Source organism: Pecten maximus, chromosome 7 (assembly GCF_902652985.1).
Source record: "Pecten maximus chromosome 7, xPecMax1.1, whole genome shotgun sequence".
In the NCBI taxonomy this organism is placed as follows: domain Eukaryota; kingdom Metazoa; phylum Mollusca; class Bivalvia; order Pectinida; family Pectinidae; genus Pecten; species Pecten maximus.
Window position 1 is genome coordinate 35,618,358 of NC_047021.1, and position 18,753 is coordinate 35,637,110.

The following is an 18,753-nucleotide window of genomic DNA, read 5'->3' on the forward strand; positions in this document are numbered from 1 at the left end:
CACGAAAGCCGAAAGTGAAGAGGTGTTGGGTTCCCGATTGCCAGGAAGTAAATAGGTACCAGAAACCTCATGCGTTCCGGTGCCATTTACCATCCATTTTTGACGAGAGGCTACCACCTGCTGACCCAGAGGTCCTTATAATCCGGAAGAAGGCTCTCCAGCAAGCTGGTACATGGTTGTTATCACGTCCATGCTCATGGGAGGATTTGGTGAAGTTTGTCAATATTCAGCGCCTCTTGACATCTACAGACAACTCCATCATTTCCAGCACACGAGAGGAAGCTATGATAGCCATGTGCCAGCACCTGAAGTTACCAGTTCCAAGGGAGTTTCAGTTGGAGCCCATCAACTCTGTTGCAGCACTGCTTCACTGGAAGGCCTTGTTGTTAATAGCAGCAAGGTTGGACACATTTTTAATGGGACGGAAGTGGAAGAAGACAAAGAGGTAGACGTGGTCGGGACCTGCGCATCGTTCTGCGATCCAGATACATATCCTAGTGCTGAGCGTCTTTTAGACCTGCCTAGGGATATGGTTGTCGCTGTGGGACTCCATCCGAAGACAAAGTTCCAGAGCTCCCGAGAGGTTGACGACTGTTTCCGTCACTTGCGGAAACTAGTCCAGCAGGAGCGGGTAACCGCAGTTGGAGAGGTTAGACTGGATCATAGTGTGCCGATGAGAGACTGGCATTAACAAATGGTGAACTTGCAAAAGATCCTACCCTTAGTGACGACCCGGCATGTGCTCGTGCTTCACTGCCGTGGTATGAGCCATGACAAGGGGACTGAGGTTTACATGTTGCTATTGAGTCTCGTGAGACAGGGAGTGTCGCGGGACCAGAGGATATATCTCCATTGTTTCAATGGAGATAGTATGTCCTGGACCAATGGACTACGGCATTCCCAAACCTCTACTTGGGATTCACCAGGCTTGTGACCTCATTCACTCCACATCAGTCGGAGGCACTTAGGAAGGTGGAAGAGGGACGGCTATTGCTGGAGACCGATGTCCCGTACTTTTCAGTTCGGGGGAGACCATGGTCAGCACCAAACCAGCTATACTCCGTAGCAGAATCTGTGGCAGCTGTACTCCAGATGACCCCAGAGCGACTCCCGGAGATCACCACAGCCAACGCCAGGAGACTATTCCGCCAGTAGGTGAACAGCTAGTTTACCAGGATCACAACAGGACTAGGATTTTTAATCCTACCAGAAGATCCACTTAGCAGTTCCAGTCCAGTCCAGTCAGAATTTCTAATCTTGTCTGAGGTTTCCAGTCCAGTTAGGATTTCTAATCTTGTCTGAGAGTTCCAGCTAGGAGTTTCTAACTCCTTCCAGTTCCAGTTCAGTGGTTCCATTTGGGGTTTCTAACTCCGTTTAATGGTTCCAGTGGGGTTTCTTACCCTATCCAGCTAATCTGATTATTAGTAGGATTTTCAGATTCCGGTAAGTTCGTCTCAACCCAGAAGTTCAGCCCCACCAATCCAGTGGATTACCCCGGTGCTGCACTCCCCAGGATGGACTAGAGGCTTTCATCATAAGGTTGGGGGGGGGGGGGGGGGGGGGGGGGGGGGGGGGGGGTAGTGATCGGTGACTTGTATGTGTATACATGTGTGGGTGGTGTGCGAGCTTTTTGCGTAACTTACGATGCGCAAGGTTTTTACGTAAGTTACGAAGTTTTTGTGAAACGCTTAGTAATTCGTAAATGTTACTTACGCAAAGTTCGTAAGTTACGAAGCTTTGTGAAACGATACCCTGGACATTATATATCTTTTAATGGTCGTCATTCATTTAAAAAAGGGGGGATGCGGGAATGCGACAAGTGAAAGGTCGGTCAATGATAAATAAATCTTTTTGCAATATCACGGACTTATAACAGTAGAATGACATATTTACCTCGCCGTCGGCTGCCGTCATTTGACTTTCGGAAAAGAAGTAACACTTCCGGATAAAAGGCACCCAGTCGGCTTTAGGACATAGACCTAGAACATCAGAGTAGAGGGAATCGTGAGTGTATAGACATCATTATTTGACAGCATCATAGCTGAGAGAAGAAGAGGGAGGTGGGATGGGGTGGGGGACTAAAATCTATTAGGAATCCTGGATATATTGCTGAGTTTGCATGGAAATGAAGTCATTTTCCTGTTTAGATATATTAGAATCTCAATAAAGAAGCAGGTTCTCTGTGAGAGGAATATATGAATTAAGCTCACGGAAGAGCGTTATTCTTTGTTCAACATAAGTATTACAGTTAAATATGAAATGACAGGTATCTTCAATAGGAAAGCCACAATGACAACGTGAATCAGCAACAATATTGACTAGGTGATTCCTCAATGTACTAGCATGGTTTCTTAAAAGTGTATGAAGAATATTATTTTTTCTTTCACCATAGGAATACAAATTTGCACATGGGGTAAGTCTGTGTTGTGAATGGCATTTTTAAAAACAGAAAATGATAAACTGTGCCTGATTATAGCAGAGGTAATGAAGGATAGGTTAGGGGACTCTAGTCTGTTTGGCAAGTTATAGTTTTCAGCATTAGTTGGATTGTTTTGCGAATTATTAGCAACAAGAGGGGGAGTAGGGTGTTCAGATAGTTAGGAGTAAGATGATTATGTATCTTAAAGAACAGTTTTCGACGGGATCGTCTCTGGGCTAAAGGTTCCCAACCCGTTTCAGTATAGAGTGATTCTCTGCTTTTATAAGAAAGTAGACCAGTGACAATGCGGCCAGTCTCAAGTTGTAACTTTTCTAGCCTTTCCGCGTCAGCAATAGAGCAACCGTCCAAAAGTTCACAACAATATTTTAAAACCGGGAGAATAAAGGATCTATGTATTATATATAATGTTCTTTTAGTAAGGATATATTTCAATTTACGAAGGACACCTACTTGTTTTGCGACAGTTTTACTGATGTGTTCTATATAATAGTTCCTCTTACAATTTGAATCGATGTATACTCCTAGATGCTTATGGTAGTTTACAAATTCAATACTTACCTCATTGACATTTATAACAATTACATGATCTAGTTCATTATTAGAGAAAAGCAATGCCTCAGTTTTGGAAGGATTAAATTTAACAGGACCTGGAATTGGATGTACATTGTTACTTGTTAAAAGAAGAAGTTGGAGAATATAGAGAAAACCCGTATTATCTATAACGCTAGATAAAATCAGTTGAACAGCATAGATATGTTTGGCAGTAGTATCCATCATACATGACTTGAACCAAATTAATAATTGGAGGAGATTAACATAAAAAATATACTGATTTCGAACAAGAACACTATGTGTGCATAGGTAAAAACAGCCGAACGCCGCATATGAGACATTATATCATTACCACGTAGTAATAAAAAACAAACAATATTGTAGGGCGACGATCGGGTCTGTAAACAACTCATGTACACACTAGTACGGATACACATGTATACTCAGCAGTCAGGGGGGGGTAGAGAGGTCATAGAGGTCAATAGAGAACGACAGCAGAATATAGCTACAGAAAGTTAGAAGGAGGGGAGCATGAAGGGAATCAGGTTTTAGCATTAGGGATTAAGATGACAGAAAAGTTATATATAAATATATATACAAGTAATATTTATTTTGGAAATCTGAAATTATGTAATTATATTCTAATAATGTAAATCTTGCAGATATGCATATTTATCTGAAGATGTTATATCTTACGTACATTTTATATACATAAAACAAAAAACAAACAAAATATATACATAATTCTTTGAGAGATTTTATACTTTACATTCTGTACATATGTAGGAAGTCATGTATTTTACATATTCTTATCTATTTGAGAAATCTGATACCATACATGTTCATATATATATGTGGGAAATCATGGACCATGCTCAACATACATAATTTATTTGAAAAAAAATTATCTGGTACGTCACATGTTTGTATTAATGGGAAATCATATACCTTACATGTACATACCTGGATTTATTAGAAAAATCAAATACATATATACATACGTGATAAATTCAAGATGTAAATCTGAGATTTATCACAATATCTTAGATGTTCTTCATAGTAAGAGTCGTCTGTTTGGATCGGATATGATATAGCATTAAAGTCATGTCTTTCTATCCTCTGATATCCCTCCAAAGGCGATTTTCCAAAAAAAGAGACAATTGTTCCGGGAACGAAAAGCACACACGTTTCTCCGCCTCTCGACTGTAAGAAGTTATTTCTATGAAATATTTGTTATTATTATCATCTATTTTCTATTTTCTGGTTTTTTTTCAATGTGGACCAATGCACATATTGTTATATGTTGTGTCACTGCAGTGATATGACAGTTGGAGATGCTCACATGTCTATGATTTTGGAGAACCCACTATGCGCAAATATATTTGAAACATGTATTATTTTTTTTATAAATGTGTAGTAGGTTTTGAATACGGGTCAAGGTCCCTAAGAGATAAAATCTACAAGTTTTCAAGACGTAAATTATAGAAAATACACAACCTAGATGATATATAGGCAATGATCGTATACATGTACCTTGACAAACATGGCTGTCATCCCTCCTCTCGACACACACTTCCGTCTCTGAACAACTGTCACGTGAACAGTTAGAGCTGTCAAACTGAAATTTATAAACGTTATTAATTGGTGTAATTTTAATTACATTTACGAATTTATTAAATTGATTTCTTTTTACTTGACAAGTTATTCGCATTCATCATAAATTATCATCATTCTAAGAGATAAAATATAATACGATGTTTCTTTAAGCGCTTTCTTCTTTAAACCCTTAACTCCAACCTGCGCCAATCTGTGCCAATAACATGTCGGCGTTAGGGAAATGGTAATCTCCCCATTTTTGTTGAGCTATTGATATACCGAATATACCCAGTAAAACAGAAGACAATATCCAACAACATGTCATTTTTGTTCGTCAAATTTCATTTGACAAACTTTCCTTATGCATTTTATGAGTTGAAAAATCATACCAATTTTTATTTAGAGTATTTTTGAAATTTTTACATTATGTTCCAGCCGGCGTTATCGTCCAAGCACGGATTCGATTTTGTATCGCACACAACTTCAAACATAGTGAGAAATAATACCTATAATTCACTGATCAAATACACAATTCTATACACATGTTCCAAAACGAATGATCCAGAGCTACCACAAATCGGCATTATTTGAACGAAATGGCGCACTAACTTAATTATTTAATAACGTAATTAAATTGAAACGTTTACAGGATGTCGTACCAGGTTGAATCCAAGATAAGGCGTGTTAACAAATGAACAAATATACAGCATGAAAGGCTTTCCTAGCAGCTGACAAAACTAGTTCAATTTAAAATACCTACTTAGTTATGTAGTTTTGATTAGCTCATATATAACGCATGAGTCCATTCTGGCGCGTGAACCCTAACGACATACGTTGTATATACAGTAGTTTTATTGTTGGTGCGTTATTTTCCGCACAGTAGTGTGTACCGTAGTTTAAGCCACCACGGTTCTATGCACGAGCAGGTCGTACTAACTGCCTCGAAGATCACCTTATAAAAGCGCACCGCATCCCATTCAAAAGGGGGCAATCTGATTGGTCGACATCTCTATAAACAATACTAACTATAATGGTCGACCAATCAAGTCTACTTCCGTTCTACAGTCGATACATCGTAGATCTTCAAGTGTTACACATTGTTGATATAGTATGAGTAGGATATATTTTTCTTCTATTCATACTAACCAGAAGCAGACGCCTGTGATAGTCTGGTTTTAATCTGCTGGTTTTAATCTGCCAGGACCCCTACTGCATGGTATTCGTTAACCTGTATAGCCTGTTAAATGTAGTCTTGTATACGCTCACGCGCCACTCACCAAACCCTGCAAAGGTCAAAAAGAGCGACGCACGTGCAAATACTTCAATATCAACACGTTACGTATCCCTCGAAACCTCATTTGCTAGTTGTGCCAACAGATCTTATCAAATACGTTTTTAGAACTGACCTATGAATGATAACTTCTTGGTCTTTTATACCTAGTCAGAGAAGTCTCGCTCTGAAGAAGAAGCCTCGTTCTAATTTATCCTAACTTGGTGCAAACAGCGTAAAAGTAGGGTACATGAATTCGGGCTCCGAATTAACATTGATAAACACGGAAGTATTTAAGTCGTAACAATACAGGTAAGACAATATGGACCCTCTAACTTGCATAACACTGATTTGCTACACTATCCACATCTCCGATGAAACTTGTCTTACATTTAATATACTTTTATTGTTTGGATCGTCTAACCCTTCAAGTCAACATAGTGATCCTTGTATATACAAGGCCGCTTCATACACCTAGCTGGTTTTGATTCGTGGCTTTGAACCGCATATTCTGACTCCGAATATGATTCTGCGTCAGCATTAACTGCTTCGTATCTTTCGCAATACCAGATACGGACCTCTCCAAAATAAAGTGAACTTCGTTCTGGTTCCTACCTTCTTGATTAGGAAGAATATAAACACTGTCGTTGAACCGTTTCCTCGTATATATTTCGGCGCATGCGTTTGCGCTTCTTCCAAGCGTTTCTCTAACTCCAATATCAAAATGATGTTGCTCTGTTCCTTCAAAAGATTTGGAAGTTCATGCGCAATATTTAGCGGCGTGTTCGCTTCCCGTCTGAGCAGCACCAAATGTGGCGAGCATCCTGCAGTCTCGTGGACCGATGAGCGGTACGCCATCATGATATATGGTCCCAATCACTGCGATTATCCTCTACATATATGCGATCAACATAGTGGATAAGGTAATTGTAGGGGGTAGTTTTCCTTCTGGTGATTTATATTAAATACACATTGTTTGAAAACCTTCCCTGGTCACAATGAACTGAGTGAAAGTATGTAGGGATTCCAAAACGGCGTATCACCTGTTCCACCAGAATGGTAGCAACGGGTTCTGTTATCCGTTCTGTTGGGGTCAAACATAGGAAGTGCCTCTGTCCATTTACTGAAGTGATCGGATAGGACATACATGTGTCTGTTACAATCCTCAGATTCTGGTAGGTCAGTCATGATATCGAGTGCAATCCTCTCCATGGGCATACCTGAATGTACCACTTGCATTGGGTTTTTTTCCGTCTTTAATGGATTTTTCCGTTTGCAGCTCAATGTACAACCGGCGATATACGCTTGTATGTTTCTTTGAAGTCTCTGCCAAACGTACCTTTGTCTTACATTTGCTATGGTTTTGGTGACGCCAAGATGCACGCCAAAGCGGTTGTCATCCACACCATCTAGTATGTATCTTCTCTCCGTCAGAGTACACCTATCTGATGTATACCGTGCTTTTGTCTTGGCGATGTCAAAGCTTTACATGACAAGACTTGGTAAATATATAGCAATTTCCATTATCTCCAAAAGCACTTAACCGAAAAGTCATGTGCGGTAATATCCTAATATGATGCCTTATCACCCCATTTCTATCCATTTCGCATGAGCACATTGTCCGTGTTCTCCTGCTGTCGCTGCAGCATCGTATGGATATCGTCCATTTTAATGTCGCTCGCTTGAAGGCGTTATTTTTCTGATTATTTCTCCAGCCACATTGTTTCCACGGGTATCTGCTCAACGCATCTGCGTTTCGATGCTTCAGACCTTAACGGTGCTCCACTTGCATATCATATTGACTGATTACCACCATCTATCTAAAGAACTGCATTAAAGTTGGTGAGCCAACGGAAGGAATTGTGGTCAGTCCGAACTATGAAAGTTCGCCCATATTCGTATTGCTTTAAATGTGTACTGTACCACTGCAAGCAACTCTCGCTTTTCGAAAACGTTTTGCTGGCAGCTGGTCGTTCCTCTCCATGAAATAGCTGGGATAGAACTGCTCGAGAGGCAAATCCATGTACGTCTGTGTCAAAGTTAAACGTTTTAGTGAAGTCTGGAAAAGCAAAAAATGGTGATTTGTTGAGCGCTTTCTTCAGCGTGATTGCTGCGTCATGGCATTCCGTTGTCCAGTTTAACTTGGCGCCCTTCTTAGAGCTAATGTAGCGGTTTCGTAATAGAATAAATCGCCGGTAGTAGCTGCATAGACCAATGAACGACTCAACCTCGGTCAGATTCGTAGGTCAGGGCCAATCTTTAACCTTGGCTGCTTTTTCGGAAACCAACGTGCATTTCTTGGCTCTGAGTCCGTACCGCAGGCTCCAAATGTAATCAAACACTTTATCAAGTTTCTCGATCATGCCCTCAGCGGTTCTTTCACCAACGATTATATCGTTCAAGTAGATTAGGTCAATCACATTATGCCAGCCAGCGAGCACACGTTCTATAAGCCGCTCAAACGTGTCAGGCGCATTGCAGAGACCGAAAGGCATGACCCAGAACTGAAATAAGCCTTTACGTGTAGTGAAAGCTGTCTTCGGTTTATCTTGTTTGTCGAGTTCTATTTGCAAGTACCCCGAAATACAAGCGAAGTATTGAAAACGATGCGTTAATTGATAGATGGTCAAGTGATTCTCAAATTCTCGGCAGTGGATATGCGTCCTTGGATATAACGGCATTAACAAGTTTGCGGAAATCTTCACAATACCGTGTTGTCTCATCATGGTTTTTTAACCAGCAGGATTTCAATTCTGCATATTCAATTTACAAATTCGTTGCTTTAATACTTTCAGGAATAGTAAATCATTGTTAACACTTTGATATTACCAAACTCCACCAAAACCATTGTAGAAAAGTAAGCGTTTAACCTCAGTGCACCATGTTGGTCTTAATTGCGAAGCATAAACACTACTTTGGAAGTATATATTTATTAATGTTAACCATTTTAAACAAACGCAGCAGGTATTTCACTGGTTTGAAAATGTTATTTAAACACTACTCTTGACGCTCCTCTCACCAAGCGCTATATTATTGTCTGTGACCATGCCAGTTCACAATAACCACTTGCATAATTACAAATGGACTGCTCCTATATTTTGGTAGAATATAATCAATGGTTCTGCACCATAGACTATCATTTTAACTATATTTGAGTCAAATAGTTTAATGCCACCTCGGGATAAATTTTACCAAGTTTCACCAGACATATTTTCACCATATTGGCCGTTTAATATGCTTGTTAAGTAAGCGTTTTGCAAGGCTTTGCTCCACTTCAAGCGACGTGAAAATATAATTTCTAGGTATTTGTAAAAGCTTGTTGTTGATGCCTTCAATTATGTTATACACCCATTTTTCTTAGGTTGTTAGGTGGTCATCATTTTTGAAGATCACAATGTTTGTTTCTAAATTCACTCTAATGTTCCATTTGTCACAGTACTTTGCTAACGTGTTGAATTTCCCTTTAAGCCGACAACTGAATCACTTAGTATAACTAGATTATCCGCAAATATAACAGATGGGTGATATTTCTGAAAATTTCCAATATGTACACACCAATCTGGTATTTGACTTCACTATTGATCATAGTACAGAGATCACTTATATACATTACAAACCGTACATATTTTGATATAATAATGGTCCATGGTCAACACCATAAAATATCTTTGCAAAGTCGACAAAAATACAATAGAACACAATTGCTTTTTTTAGGATAAGTAGTTTTTTAATTTTTATTTTTTTAAAATAATTTAATCAATGCGTTAACATTAAACATTTGGTCGACAGTTGGATACAATTATCTGTAAACGGATAGTAAAAAAAACTTTTTACTGGCCTTTCAAATTCCTATTTCAGCTCATTATTCCTCTACTGTGAAATAATGACCTCAGGGAGTTTTTTTTCTATCCCTGGTCACTTTTTCTCGTTAGACAAACCCGTAGGGTATTGTTTTATTTTCCCAGTTATTAATACAATTATATGCTTAAGGTTTGGTGCACGGGAGCGCCTCCAGCAATGGAAATCATTCTCTTGGTGAAACCTGCCCTATAAAGATCTGTTTAGGATATATACGTTGTCAGTAAGTACACACAATTGAGGGTATCGGGGATTAAGCCGGATATTTCTTCATTTCTTATTTTTAATGATATCATCATTATGTAACTTTTTGTAAACTTTGTTTCTTACAATCTTAGATCATTCGATGACATAAAGATGGGATACAAGATCCATAGTTAATGTAGATTATTAAAAAGATACAACTTTTTGTTATCATGTTGATGATGATGATGATGACAAGACGGTACAAAATACATTCCATTGTACTAGCACTAGTCAGTCAGGCGATCTTCCGTATCTTAAATCCTCAAACCGACGTTTTGAGAAGTGTTGTCCTGTAACATGTTCAATAGCAGTCTGTGAACCTGTAAATCATCATACCTACATGAACACATGCTTTAATGCGTAATGCTTTATTACCTAATCCCTCTAACCACCATTCCAAACCAGACGATATAATCACCAGTGGGGGCACAGCAGGCATTCAACTTACACAGCATCAGCACATTACCATCAATACTCATCCAATCACTCTGGGTAACATCCTGACCACATGGCAAATAAAGAGGGAGACAAGACATTGAGAAACAAGCACATATTACAGTTAATAATGACGAAAAAACAACATATTTTTGGATAATTCTCTTTCTCTCTCTCTCTCAAAAAAAAAAATGCTTAGCACTTCTGTAATTGTTTGCGTATTTTTCACCAATTTTTCGTCCCCCTCCCTCCCTCCCACAATAGCATCATAAAGAAATAATGGTAATGTTTGATAGTTTTAAATTCTCATCTAGTAAAATAATTTCCCTGTAATTACACGAAAAACAATAGATAATGAGACATCTGCAAAATTCATTAATGAAACTATTGTTTTCAATTATAATTTGAAACATTTTTTGAAAATTGTAAACTGTTCATGAATTGTGCTTTGAATATTTTATTCTCAGAAATTTTCCTCCAATACTTAAGTTTTTTTTTATTTCACATCTATACACTATTTCAATATATATACATTATGTAGTTTACCCACGTGCCTTTAACACGGGGATTATTAGGTAAATTAAAGATCTACCTTCATATGTCAGAGTCGGAGTAAGTGATGTGGTATTGCAAACACTCGTAATATATTCTCCGTTACTCACACGACATATTACACACTACATAACAAATGGTTTGGAAATACCCGAAGCAGTTGAATGCCGGGATAAAAAAAGAATATTTTATTCATTTCCACGTCCGGAGCATCACATCAACACAACACATCAAAGGAACGTTTATGGGATAATTCATATTTTCATTATCTTATTAGTCTCAGCCTTACAATGTGCTAGACATCATGGCTTGTGTTATAGAGGGTGATACCTCAACCGAGCAATTATTCATTACCTTTCATTTTAAAACAGCCAGAGCACAATTATGAACATTTCAATAATACCAAAAGTTTGCTGAATACCAGTGATGTGTTTCATCGTAAATAGAACTTTTCCATGTTTTATGAACTTTCGATAAACTTTTCTATAACTTTTCTATAACTCTTCCATAACATTAGATTTTCATTTTCTTATAAACAAGTTGTATCTTAAATACAATTGTTTATTTATACACCTTTGCAAACACATATACATAACTATTTCTATATCATATTAATATACTACAACTTCCTATAACATACATATCTTAAAAAATCTATGAACCTTGTTGCATACAAGGCAAGCAATATCTTTATGATATGCATTTTTAACATTAGTTATATAACACTCATACATACTTGCACACACTATTTTAGACTCAACAGTCCTTTTAATTTTAATTTATTTATGATTTTCTCTTCGATTGGTGGTGCGATGATAATACTTTTCCCAGGGTCTACTTGGTACAAATATGTTTGGTAAAAGAGGAAGTTTAACAAATTACTAAAATCCTTAAATAATAATCCCATGAAAGGACCTGTTGCAGGATGGCCCACGAAGGAATTCTTTGTAAAACATTTTATTTTGATAAAAGATATCAAAATACACATTGAATGACCTATTATTTTCAATTTTTATTTTTGGTGCGATTACAGCGCCACCTTTTACTGATTTCGATTGAAAATTTGACCAAGAGATTTCAAATGGCGCTAGTACCTTAATGAAAAAATATTTTCTGTCTTACCATAAACACACTCGACCAAATTGAACTATTTTTTAATATTGTATGCCCGAATTTTGAATTTATTTTGCATAATTTACATAATACATGAAAATGGGTGGCAGACAGGGATACTTTTTTCGTCATTTTGTTTTCAGTAATTCAGAAAAATATCAACAGATGTATCTAAAACCCCGAGTGCAGACAGTGAAAGTGTTTTAAAAACATCTTTGATGTCCTTGTGAAACATTACAAAAATATCAAGATAGTAGGTCCCTGGCAAGTAAGAGAAATATCATGTTTATCTCCCCTACCCCAAAAAATCACAGAAACCGGGGAAAATATTCAATGACCGCTAACACCTAAGTGAGAACATATTTTTTACCAAAGATGGACTATAATAAACCTGAATGAACTAGCTTTGAGTATCATACGCCCGACTTGTGAATTTATTTTGCAGAATTCACAATATACATGAAAAAGGTGGCAGACAGGGATACTTTTTTCGTCATTTTGATTTCAGTAATTCAGAAAAATATCAACAGATGTATCTAAAACCCCGAGTGCAGACAGTGAAAGTGTTTTAAAAACATCTTTGATATCCTTGTGAAACATTACAAAAATATCAAGATAGTAGGCCCCTGGTAAGTAAGAGAAATATCATGTTTATCTCCCCTACCCCCAAAAATCAACAAAACCCGGACAAAAAATTCAAAAGTTACTAGTGCCTTAATGAGAGATTATTTGTTTCCAAAGCATGACTTTCTTCTGCCAAAATGAACTAGTTTTGAAGAAAATATGACAAAATTATGATTTTCTTTTGCATAATTTATGTTTTATTTGAAACTTGTCTTCGTTAAATCTGTGGAATGACTATAAACGATTCAAGTACATGTATTAAACCCCGAGTACAATTTTTCTACGTGTTTCAAACTTTTCTGTCGTGTCATTGTGACAAAATATGATAGCATGAACAAAGTAAATGACTTTCCAGTGAGAGTTTTCACTAGTTATTTATTTATATGTTTACTTTATATAGTACAAGAGTTCTTAGTGTTGTATAAAATATGTAGGCATTCCATATGCATATTTGTCTTTTATTCTGATACATACTGGTGAAAATTTCAATAATTAGTTGCAATCATCATAAAAAGAAAAACAATTTCACTGCCTTTCATAACACATATGTTTCAACACCTCTATTGTCGGGATACTCAAAGTGTATTTAAATTCTAATTTTGTTCCTTGCGTTTTGACAAGCAATCTCTGTGTTTCTACTGTACGAATGAAACAGAAGATCGGTTATTGGCTCTTGATTAATGGTCCTTAACACATTGAGACGGAAATATGTTTTATATAATATATTTGTGTGGCCATTTTTCGTCCAATCCTTTAACAGAATGTGTAGAGGGAATTATACATTTTACAAAAAAAGAAAATGTAATTTCATGTATCAGTAAACAATAACAAACACTTACACGGTGAAAAACTGATAGGGTGATGTCAAACCATTGACGAATACCGAATTGGTTGTAATACTATAAAGGGTAATGGATTGTACTTTATGTAGTAGAACAGTATCACTACTGCCTTATCACAATACCTTATTCGCAATGGAAGCTAAATGCATTTGTTTAAACTGCAAAACCTCATTGAAATACAAATATGCAGTTGGCGATAAAAGATATTCTCGATATGTACAAGAATGGATGAAACCCCTGTTGGAAGCTGATGGTATTGCAACAACTGATGTTGGGGAGGCAAAGATGTGCCCAAAGTGTTAAACTAGATATTTAAGGAAGCGTCCAAGGTCAGAGCCCATGGTAGATGACTCAAATACATATGAGTCTAAGAAGAGCAACTGCAATTCTGTTGAGGAAGAAAGTGTCTCAATCTGTCCTACGGTTGATGGCCTCTTTTTCACTCTCACAGGAAATGTTGCCTTTGCCTTTCATATACTGAACAAACTGCCACAATTCCTGAAAAGGCTAGGTTCCAATTGATCTTGTTTCACAGGATATGGGTCTCTAAGTCTGCGAGATCATGCGCAGACCACTTTATTGGGAAATACTTGGATCCTAATTTTCCAATTACTGCTGCTGGAAGGGAAAAGTTGTCACTCTATCTTCCAGATAAACAGGAAGAGGTGACCAATGATCTTCTGAGATTATCGTACCAACTTGGCAGTGGAAAGACATCCTTTTCTTTCAATCTGAAAAATATGGATGACCAAGACTGTCTGGCCTGGACTGGATGGAACATGGAGCAGCTGCAAGAGCTTCATAGCCGATGTGCACATCTAATATCTTCCCAGTGTTTGTCAACAGAAGATTGTCTCCTCTTGTTTTGGGTCAAACTCAAAACGGACATATCCTATACACAGTTGGCATCCCTATTCTAACTGCATAAATCCAGTGTCAGTAGAATATTCCACAATGTTGCTCAATCTCTCGAGGCGACTGTTGTTCCCTTGTATCTGGGATCTGAACATATTTCTAGAGAAAACGCCATCAACCATAACACTGCATTCACCAAGACTTTCTTTAGTGATAATGCCACAGTTGTTTTAGATGGAACGTACATCTATATTGGAAAGAGTGGCGATCACGAGTTTCAAAGAAAAAGTTACTGCGGGCAGAAAAAAAGAAACTATATTAAATTTATGAGTGTAGTTTTCCCAGATGGATACGTCTTGGACGCGGTTGGGCCATTTTTTGGGAGTGAAAATGACGCCACAATAACCAAGAAAATCCTTGACGGAATTGAAAGCCTGAATCCTCTCCTGCAGCCAGAGGACCATATCATCGTAGATCGTGGATTCAGGGATGTTCTGAAAGACATCTCTGAAGTGGGATATGGACATCACATGCCATCCTTTCTCCAGCCAGGAAAGAGCCAGCATGATTCTCTTGACGCCAACACTGATAGATGCATCACAAAAACGAGATGGGTTGTTGAGAGCTATCACGCAAGATTTAAGAAATTTAAATTCTTTCAGACAGAACTCTCATCTAATCACTTCATTGACATCATTGCAACACTCGTAAAGGTTGTAACCACTTCCCTGAACTTCCTCCGTGGTTCTATATATGAACCTTCTTCTGAACAGGTGCTGAAAGACAGGGCAATGGCTGAACAAATGAAAGGGTTATCAATTAAGGTTAATGAGCTTGCACAAAGGGTGAAGAATGAACCGGAGTTATCCAAACGTGCCCAATCTTACTGGCAAAACCTTGAGGCGACTGATGTTACCTTTCCAAAACTCTCTGAGGATTACTTGGAAACATTGGCGTGTGGAACATACCAGCTGAAGTTGGCAAACAGTTATATAACCGAGTATCTCAGTGATGACGGAGACTATGAGGTCATGGTATACCAGCACTCCGATGACCTATTACGCTGTCAGCTAAGGTCACGTCATAGATCACAAACCAAATATAACATCTGGATTTTATATCATGATGCACCAAATCCGATACAGGCATACTACTGCACATGTCCTTCTGGTCAGGGGACGGTAGGCATGTGTGCACACACCGCAAGTGTCCTCTACTACCTCGGAGTTTATAAGCATTCTTTGACCAATCTAAGGAAATCCAGTTTTAAAGAATACATGCTATAGACAGAATTTGATGGGAAACCTTCAACAAACAAAGAACACACAAAACACATAACAGATCAATGAAAAATTCAAAAACAACAAACATTTGTTTCTGCGGATCCAGTATATATATTTGACCATATTGTCGTTATTACTTATGAATATAAATATATATGCACTATGTGTTGTTGATCCAAAGGTCTAGATTTGAATTACCTGTCGTAATTGTACTATGAGAACTGTTTATATATAATATATATGTATATATACACAAAGGTGTCTCTATATTCCAAATCATTCGGCTACTTGGCTTTGGACGAGGAAAAGGGAATACATATCACTACTCAACTCGCCATCTTTGCTACAGTTCAAATCATATGTTTTTCCTTCAAAAAATCATAATTCTGAGCACCACCAACATGAAAATTAACCTGTACTGACGTTATCTTTTTATCATACTGCTTTTTAGTAAAATGGGTATGGTGTTCATGGTGTTTGTAAAGAGAAGAGAGGTATAATGTGGTGTGCAATGTGTACATTGTTTGCATTTGTACTTAAAAGTGAACGGAGATATATCATAGACACCTGATATCTGATGTTAAGAACACATACATCATAAAATAATTCATAAATCAACAAAACATCATTCAAGAGGCACTTTATATGCAATAAAAGTAGACATTTTCACTCGAAATTGTAGCATGAGAAAAATCCCGTATTGACTCTCAGTACTTCCAGTACTTTGATATACTCAAAAAAATAGGGGTAATGCATCTTTGAATTGAAAAATGGCTCAATGGCCAGGGGTTTAGCTATACAAAATTTTGGCATTTGTTTATATGATTGGTAAAGATGTTTTTAAAAGTAAAAAGTTGTCTGCACTCAAATACGAACATTGTTGAATAAATGGATTTTGGTATAGGTCTAATTCGCAAAAAGAGCTGTTTTTATATTTTGAATTGTTCTCACATAAAAATGAAATACACTTTTTATATAGTTGTTACGTGTTCGTAAGTGCACAAGATCAGTCTTCAAAAAGAGAGTATAGTTGTCAACATTTTGTCTGAATTTATACATTTTTTTTAGCTGTTATTGACGGGTCATGCTGCCATCTGGTATATGTTATTGACTGAAGCGCCACCTGTTGGCCAAATGAGAAAATGGTTTCCAAATGTCGAAAAGTTATGAGAAATTGATCATATTTGATGAATCAATCATTTTTAATGAAAAAGCTCTGTGGGCCAAATTCACTATATAGCTGCAACAGGTCCTTTTCTACAAATGACCCCGGTCAAGAGAGAATTACAATGTTTCATCCAACGCCAGTATCCAACTGACCAAACCCATGACAGCAACGTCCTACAGACCAGCAAGTGTTTATCCCCGTCTCGCCGCCATCATGCCGCCGCCAGAAATTGAAGAGTATTTGTGATACCGGATTCTTTTAATTTCAATAACATTTACAACTTCCATATCATTCACAACTTTCATCACTTAATTTCAACTGTATATTTCCACAGTGACTTTCCATTGTTGTGTTAATGTGATTTTCGTTCACTTCCCATGTGACTTTCCCCCCCCCCCCCCCCCCCTTTTTTTCGTAAATATATGTATGCAATTATCGATGGGAAAAATCCATCTATGAAGAGGAACTTTATTCAACTTTGTATTCAAACCAATATCTACGAACTGTGCTGTTTTAATATCTCATCATGTCACCATTTACCATATATATATATATATGTATTTTTTAAAATCATGATGTGCATTTGTAATGGCCGAAACACTAGTTTATAGTGATATACTATAGTATAAGTTATCGTTATGCCTTACTACAATGATAATTGTTATAATGGTTATTTCAAAATATCAAGGTAGGGTTATTATTATGTCACTTATGTTACAATTGCATATACTTACATTGCCCATATTATTAGTATCAGTATTTTGTATAGTTTTCATTTTAATAGGTTAAGGCTAGATTCTATAAATACTTTTTTATATTATTGCGTTAACGCTCATGTAGTATGTAGATTTGATTTAAGCTCTTCAATTAACTTGTTAAAAATAAGTGTTATTTTCAACTATTTTGCTTACGCTTGATGTCAAATTATATCTATCTAATTTGAAATCTTTTAAATTGCATAGAAACGAAATGTACTGTAAAAGGTTCAGTAGAAGTTTGTATACTTATACTTAGAACCGGTAAATCATATAATTTAAATGTACACATGCTAGCTAATTTGCCAGTAATTAAGATAAATCTCAGTTTTCTAAACAACTTGGATGTTATCTTAGCCATGTTTATGTAATAATGGTTGTATTCAATTATCTTATGTATAGTTCTAATTAATGTGGTATTTACGTGTAGAACCCCATAACCATATTAAGTCGGGGGAATATATCTATCCGGTCAATGCACATAATGATTTAGTATAAAAGAATAGCATTTTATTCATATGAATGCCACCACTTCACGTGCTTTGCACGGACACGTCACTCCTCCCCGTATTCGTACGGATACAACATCTACCAACACCAATAAACAGAGGAACCAACAATCAACGACCTCATCATTATTCAACTCTACTCTATAATTACATCTTTACAACGGCAAAACCCATCACGAATCATAATATTTGGTCCGAACCTGTGGTCAGTATACATATATTTCTACCTTGTCAAAATAAATTAATAAAATAATTACTCACCTGTACCGATTGTACATCAAAAAGTGATGGCATGTTGCCCTCTTCCGCGTACGGCATCATGAGTTCACAAGTAAGTTGTTCCCGATTGTGGTGAATTCTCTCACATAATTTGTATCTCTTACATACCTTCATGCACTGTAGGACTCCAATGGTATCCAACTGCATGAAGGATTTGAAGTATTTGTTGGATTCCAGGTAAATGTTTACATTACTGACACACATGCCATGTCCACCAACAAATAAAACTGTTTTCAAGAAGACAATTGATGTCAGCATCAGATAATGAAACATAGCATTGGGCATAGCTATATCGAAAGAAATGTTAAACAGTATCACACGAGCTCCGCCTCTTTGATTACCATCATTCTCTTCCACGAATGCTCCTTACATGATT

General features: G+C 37.1%; 1 protein-coding gene across 1 annotated transcript in view; it reads right to left on the reverse strand.

Moving 5' to 3' along the window:
- Window positions 1-18,753, reverse strand: part of LOC117330708 (aggrecan core protein-like) — a 40,350-nt gene extending 21,597 nt beyond the window's left edge. Inside the window, exons 1-3 of the mRNA XM_033889161.1 lie at window positions 18,360-18,753; window positions 4,526-4,610; window positions 1,894-1,979 (exon numbers count right to left, since the gene is read on the reverse strand). Of these exons, the coding sequence (XP_033745052.1) occupies window positions 1,894-1,979; window positions 4,526-4,610; window positions 18,360-18,662 (474 nt within the window). The 5' untranslated portion in view covers window positions 18,663-18,753. The remainder of the gene's footprint in view (window positions 1-1,893; window positions 1,980-4,525; window positions 4,611-18,359) is intronic.